The sequence below is a fragment of the Babylonia areolata genome, chromosome 31 (genome assembly GCF_041734735.1).
Source record: "Babylonia areolata isolate BAREFJ2019XMU chromosome 31, ASM4173473v1, whole genome shotgun sequence".
Lineage (NCBI taxonomy): Eukaryota > Metazoa > Mollusca > Gastropoda > Neogastropoda > Buccinidae > Babylonia > Babylonia areolata.
In genome coordinates, this window is record NC_134906.1 from 1,677,301 (window position 1) to 1,684,800 (window position 7,500).

At 42.9% G+C, this 7,500-nt stretch overlaps 1 protein-coding gene across 1 annotated transcript in view; it reads left to right on the forward strand.

Moving 5' to 3' along the window:
• Window positions 1–7,500, forward strand: part of LOC143276024 (discoidin domain-containing receptor 2-like) — a 336,888-nt gene that overhangs the window by 316,255 nt on the left and 13,133 nt on the right. Inside the window, exons 7-10 of the mRNA XM_076580410.1 lie at window positions 2,462–2,565; window positions 3,984–4,154; window positions 4,891–5,140; window positions 6,204–6,488. Coding sequence (XP_076436525.1) covers window positions 2,462–2,565; window positions 3,984–4,154; window positions 4,891–5,140; window positions 6,204–6,488 — 810 coding nt within the window. The remainder of the gene's footprint in view (window positions 1–2,461; window positions 2,566–3,983; window positions 4,155–4,890; window positions 5,141–6,203; window positions 6,489–7,500) is intronic.

Here is a 7,500-nt window from a genome sequence, read left to right on the forward strand (position 1 = left end):
TCCCACATCTCATCCAGCTCCTTGGCAGGAGGGGAGAGAGCAGAGGGGCTGGGGGGAGGTGGTTGGGGGGGAGGTGTGGGTGTGGGGGGGAGATGGGACCTAGACGAAGATAGGGAAAGTGAGGATTGATTCTTGAGAACCCCACACCCTATCTCTACCCCTCCAGCAGAAAAAAAAAACCCAAAAAATTAACATTAAACAGGAGGGATGGAGGTGGGGTGGGTAGTAGGGAAAGGGCGGTTGGGTTATAAGTGGAAACTAGGGGCAGAGGGAAAGAAAAACAAATTTCTCAGATTGAAAGAAGAAGAAAAGAAAAAAACAGAAGTCAAACAAACTTGAGGAGTGGAACGTTAATTTGGGCTCTGGTGCAGATTTTTCTTCTTCAACACCCACCCCAGTCTGGTTAATCCTGTTTGTTTGTGGGGTGGGGTTTTGTGTGTGTGTGTGTGTGCGTGCGCGCGCGCGTGTATGTGTGTGTGTGTGTGCGTGTGTGTGCGTGTGTGTGTGTTTGTGTGTGTGTGTTTGTGTTGTTGTTTTTGTCTTTTTTCTTGTTTTTGTTTTTTTGTTTTTGTTGCTTTGTCTGCTTTCCTGTTTTTAAAAACTTTTCATCTATTTCTTTCTCAAATCTTTCCACACGTACCCCCCGCCCCCTTCCCATCACCCCATTTTTTTTCAGCTCGGATGTTTATCGCATCACCACTATAATTAAAATCACCATCATGGTCACTGTGGTTATTGAATAAAGAAATGATAATCATGTGCGTGCATTCATTTCTGTCAGCTTATTAACCTGCATAATTTTCTGAAATGCTAAGTAAATGATTTTTTTTCTTTGATTCAAGTGTGCTGTGTGTTTTGGGATTGTTTTTGTTGTTGTTGTTGTTTCACAGTTCAGGTGAGTGAATATGTATGCACTTCTGCATGCATGGTGCATACGTATGTGCTCACACACATGCGCTCAATCAGGCACGCATGCATGCATGCACGTGCACACACACATGCGTACACACACGTACACATGTACACACACGCACACGTGCGCGCGCGACTGACAGATAGACGGAAACAAACACATTTTTAATCTAAACTCAGCAGAGGGCCACGGAATGTGTGTTGATACTTTCTGGATCCACCCTCACTCGTGTGTGTGTGTGTGTGTGTGTGTGTGTGTGGCCCCCTAACATGTATAAGTAAGTTTGACGTAAAAGAATAATACAAGTAAAACGGGAGAGAAAAAAAAAAAAAGTGGGGGGATGGGGGGGGGGGGGGGGGGGGGGGTGCGGGGGCACCCGAAGCTATAAAAGTAGCACAGAAAGAGAGATAACAAGCAGAGTTACGCGATAACATGAGAGTGTGCACGTGCAAGGTAATAATAGTTTATCAGCAGCAGTGATTTAAATAGCTGAGACGGCTGGGGAGGGGGGAGGGAACGGGGGGGGGGCGTGGAAAGGAACGAGTTCCATCGTTTCATCACTTCGCTGATTAGGTTAAAAAAAAATAATAAAATAAAATAAAATAAATAAAAGGAAACTAAATGATTAAACTTTTATAGGAGCTGTTTGAAAAATTGTTTTGCCTAGTTGCTGAACTATAGGCAAGGGGATGATGTTTTGTTTTGGGTGGTTGTTTTGTTGGGTTTTTTTTAAGATTCAGTGGATGTACATGCATGCGTGCATTTGTCTCGGGTGTTTTGGTCTGTGTCTGTTTCTGTCATTCTCTCACATGCTGTGAAAATATGTATTGCTTCTTCTCCTTCTTCTTCTTCTTCTCCTTCATCTTCTTCTTCTCCTTCTTCTTCTCCTTCTTCATCTTCTCCTTCTTCTCCTTCTTCATCTTCTTCTTCTCCTTCTTCTTCTTCATCTTCTCCTTCTTCTTCTTCTTCTTCTCCTTCTCCTTCTTCTTCTCCTTCTTCTTCTTCTTCTTCCTGGGCTGCTTCTCCCACGTTCACCTCGCCATATTGACAAGCATAATCCATTTTCGGGGGGTGCATGCGGGGGATGTTTTTCACCTCGCCATGTAGACAGCCATAATCTGTCTTCAGCGGGTGTGCACGCTGGGTATGTTTCTGTTTCCATTGCTAACTGAACGCGGATGTGGATATAATTATTTGATATCCAGGTCTGCACATCTGTTGACTTGGGAGATTGGAAAACTAACCTCCCCCCCCCCCCACACACACACAACCTCCATCCCCCTCTCCTAGCTCTCCCTCTATCCCTTAACCCTCCATGTGCCACGACCAGGATTCGAATCGAAACCCTCACATCGAAAAGTCCGATACCCGGAAGCTGTACAGCTGTGTAAAGGACCTGTAGCACAGAGCTACCTCCATTGTGGAAACTGGGACGTCCATCAATAAATGAACGAGAAGAAGAAGAAGAAAGTCCAGTACTTTAACCACTTGGCTGGTGTGCCCGTTTGCCAGTTGTTTATTTGTTCTGTTTTGTTTGTTTGTTTTCAGATGGCACAGTCTCTTACGACATGCCCCAGGGTGATAGACGAGGAGCAGAGGTGGACCTGTATGACTTCACGTATGACGGTCTGGTACAGGAGAACTACCTCAAGGTACTGCATTACAGCTCTTTGAATGTAGTTGTAGTAGTAGTAGTAGTAGTATATGAAAACTTGGCTTATATCACAGATTGACATAAGTTTACATTTGGGCCAACAGCAAAGTGAGAGCTGTATTATCAATGGTTTCTCCAGTCAATGGGAAACCATTTACAGCTTAGTCTTTTGTGAAGGACTATGACTCTCAAACTAGGAGGCAAAATTGCACTGGCTCTTAGTGCTGCAGCCTTGTGGGCTAGCTGGCCTTTGGGAACCATCCCAACGCCGACTGTCCTAAAACCCTCATGGCCGAGAGAGTGGGGATGTAACTTGGGCAAGACACTCTCCACTATAATTAAATTCTAGCCCAAATAGTCGGAACAGCAGTTGCCTCCTCTGCTGTTCTGATGGTCATAGTCGGACACGACTATCATATATATATATATATATATATATATATATATATATATATATATATGAAAACTACCTCAAGGGGCAGGATCCTAGTTCTTTGACTCTGGTTCAGGAAAAGTACCTCAAAGAATAAAATCATAGTGATTGGAATCTGGTACAGGAAAGCTACACCTCAAGGTATAGCATGATAGGTCTTTGAATCTGGCATGAAAATACTACCTGAAGGTGTATAGCGTTATACTTCTTTGAATATGGTACAGGAAAAGTACCTCAAGGTATAGCATGATCTTTGAATTTGGTACAGGAAAACTAATGCAGGAAAACTATACCTCAGGGTATAGCATTATAGTTCTTTGAATCTGGTACAGGCAAAACTACCTCAATACTAAAGCATCCGAGTTCTTGGAATTCTTGGAATCTGTTTGTTTTCTTTTGAAATATATTTATATAGGTGTTGTTGTTTTTTCGTTTTGTTGTTTAGCAAAGCGGAATCACTTTACGTCTCTCTGTATAGTGGAGTGATGGCCTAGAGGTAACGCGTCCGCCTAGGAAGCGAGCGAGAGAATCTGAGCGCGCTGGTTCGAATCACGGCTCAGCCGCTGATATTTTCTCCCCCCCCCCCCCCCCCCCCCCCCCCCCCCCTCCACTAGACCTTGAGTGGTGGTCTGGACGCTAGTCATTCGGATGAGACGATAAACCGAGGTCCCGTGTGCAGCCGGCATGCACTTAGCGCACGTAAAAGAACCCACGGCAACAAAAGGGTTGTTCATGGCAAAATTCCGTAGAAAAATCCACTTCGATAGGAAAAAACAAATAAAACTGCACGCAGGAAAAAATACAAAAAAAAAAGGGGTGGTGCTGTAGTGTAGCGACGCGCTCTCCCTGGGGAGAGCAGCCCGAATTTCACACGGAAATCTGTTGTGATAAAAAGAAATACAAATAGTTTAAACCCAAGCCACGTCAGTTCGAAGCCCCAGCTGACCAACCTCTGGGTTTGCTGTTTTCTCTCCAACCTTCAGGGGGGACTGGGACAACTGACGGACGGTGACTACGGTGAAACCAACTTCCGTCTGGACACGAAGAAGATGGGGGTGAAGGGGTACGAGTGGGTGGGCTGGAAAAACGACACCAACCGTCAGGAACCTATCACCATCTTCTTCAAGTTTGACACTGTGCGCAACTTCTCTCAGGTGAGGAAAGAAAGCAAGGAGAGGAAAAGTAATAATGATAATATTTAGTATTTATATAGCGCTGAATCTTGTGCAGAGACAAAATAATAATGATTAGTATTTATATAGCGCTGAATCTTGTGCAGAGACAAAATCATAATGATTAGTATTTATATAGCGCTGAATCTTGTGCAGAGACAAAATAATAATGATTAGTATTTATATAGCGCTGAATCTTGTGCAGAGACAAAATCATAATATTTAGTATTTATATAGCGCTGAATCTTGTGCAGAGACAGAATCATAATGATTAGTATTTATATAGCGCTGAATCTTGTGCAGAGACAGAATCATAATGATTAGTATTTATATAGCGCTGAATCTTGTGCAGAGACAAAATAATAATGATTAGTATTTATATAGCGCTGAATCTTGTGCAGAGACAAAATCATAATAATCAGTATTCATTGGAGGCTCAAAAATATCAGTCACAGGTTTGTTGGCAATGTTTTTTTCTTGTGTTTTTTTTTGTTTGTTTGTTTTTGTTTGTTTGTTTTTTCCTATGGAAAGTAATGTAGAAATATGCTATAAAAATCCATTTTTACAACAGAAATACAACGAACTTTATCAACAACTTCTAACAATGAGTTCCTACATACATACATGATTATTATTCTTGATCGTTATCATACATAATTCTACCTCTGCTGCGCCTCAGTCATGCACGACCGTCCTTTCACACACACGTACATTTCAGGTCAAGATCCACTCCAACAATCACTACTCCAAAGAGGTGAGAGTCTTCCGCAAGGCAGAAATCTTCTTCAGCATCGGAGGGAAGTACTATCAGAGCCAGCCAATCAAATTCAACTACCAGCAGGACTCCTACTTCGAGAATGCCCGTCAGGTGATCATTCGTCTGGCCAATCAGGTGGGCCGTCACGTCCGCATGGATCTGTACTTTGAGTCTCGATGGATCATGATCAGCGAGGTGGAGTTTGACTCAGGTGAGTGGTGTGGGTAAACGCTCAGTGATTTTATGCTCAGACAGTAGGGGTAAAGTCCAAGTGTAGCATCCTAAATTATTGTACCTATTGGTTACATTTCCTTGGTTAGTGGGACCACAAAAAAAAAGCAAGATGGTGGTGCGTTAGTTTAGTGACTGAATCCGCATCAAAACTGAGTCAAATCATGTACAAAATATGAGTCGAAATCCACCTAAAATGGGTTAATACATGTACTAATGGCAATATGATTTAATACATGCACACAAATTGCCGGTAAAACAGGTGCAATAATTTAGGATGCTAAACTTGGACATTTCCAAGGTGTGGGATAGAACAATTGGTGACTTTATGCCCAGACAGTAGGATTTAACTGCCGAGCGGTGTACTGTTATGAGGATGAGGTTTATACATGGTCAGACTCTTATATAGCGATCAGATCTTCATTGATGTCATGTTTCCTTAGCTCCCTGGGTAACCCGGATTAACAACATCCAGTTGAAATAACAAATGTTAAGAGTTAGTTCCCTTTCAGAGTATTGAACAGGGTTGGTTGAAACATTCATTCCAGCGTCCCCAGCTGCAAAATTAACAAACTGCATATAAAAACGAAGCAACAGAAGTATGATTTGCTGTCATTCGTAGATTTCTAACATCTTTGTGTTTGTGTGTGTGTGTGTGTGTGTGTGTGTGTGTGTGTGTGTGTGTGTGTCTGTCTGTGTGTGTGTCTGCGTATGTCGGTGTGTGTGAAAGTACATGTATATGTATTGAACACACACACACACACACATATATATATATATATATAGATATATATATATATATATATATATATATATATATATATGCTCACACAAGTGCCTTTAATCTGATACATGCCTATGTTTGTGTTTATGATTTACCAGTCGGTGCATTTTATGTGACTGAAAGCAAAACAAACAGAAAATCTCCACAGGCATGGAAAACTTATCTTTTTACTGCTAAAGAAAGGGATAAAAGATCGAAAAAATCATTGCATTGGCCAACACCTAACCACCACACCCCCTGACGGGAACCTTATCCACAGAAGTGGCAGACGGCAACTTCACCGTGGAAACGGCGCCGCCCACCACCCTCTCCCCCATCTCCCCCACCAAGAACGACAACTCCAAGAAGAAGGACAAGCCCGGCGGGGCCATATTCGACATCAATCACAACCCGGGCTCCCCCTCCATCCCTGGCGGTGGTGGTGGTGCTGGGGTTGTCCCTGACCTTTCTGGGGTTCCCGGGAACCCTGACATCGAGGAACCCAGCATTGTGGACGAAGACGGAGACGAGGAGGGCGGGAATGTGAAGATAGATCTCTCTGATGGTAAGTCTCTAGGTCAGGTGTATTTTTTGTATTGTGTGATCTCTCTGATGGTAAGTGTCCAGGGCAGGTGTATTTTCTGTATGGTGTGATCTCTCTGATGGTAAGTGTCCAGGTCAGGTGTATTTTCTGTATTGTGTGATCTCTCTGATGGTAAGTGTCCAGGGCAGGTGTATTTTCTGTATTGTGTGATCTCTCTGATGGTAAGTGTCCAGGGCAGGTGTATTTTCTGTATCGTGTGATCTCTCTGATGGTAAGTCTCCAGGGCAGGTGCATTTTCTGTATCGTGTGATCTCTCTGATGGTAAGTCTCCAGGGCAGGTGTAGTTTTTGTATTGTGTGATCTCTCTGATGGTAAGTCTCTAGGTCAGGTGTATTTTTTGTATTGTGTGATCTCTCTGATGGTAAGTCTCCAGGGCAGGTGTATTTTCTGTATTGTGTGATCTCTCTGATGGTAAGTCTCCAGGTCAGGTGTATTTTCTGTATTGTGTGATCTCTCTGATGGTAAGTCTCCAGGGCAGGTGTATTTTCTGTATTGTGTGATCTCTCTGATGGTAAGTGTCCAGGGCAGGTGTATTTTCTATATTGTGTGATCTCTCTGATGGTAAGTGTCCAGGACAGGTGTATTTTCTGTATTGTGTGATCTCTCTGATGGTAAGTCTCCAGGGCAGGTGTATTTTTTGTATCCTGTGATCTCTCTGATGGTAAGTCTCCAGGACAGGTGTATTTTCTGTATTGTGTGATCTCTCTGATGGTAAGTATCCGGGGCAGGTGTATTTTCTGTGTTGTGTAGATTTCCTTACTAGCATTTTGGCGATTTTTTTTTTTCTTCTTCTTCTTCTTCTTCCCTTTATTTTATTTTGTTTCGGTAATGAGATATGCGCTTCAGTTAATCAAACGTCCTCTGGATGCTCGGCACACACTTTTCATGGAAAGGGAGGTAAGTCAGTCCCACTTATGTTAGTTGGTGGAATGGGTTGATGAATCGAAAGTCATTTGTCATGTAAGAAGTGTTA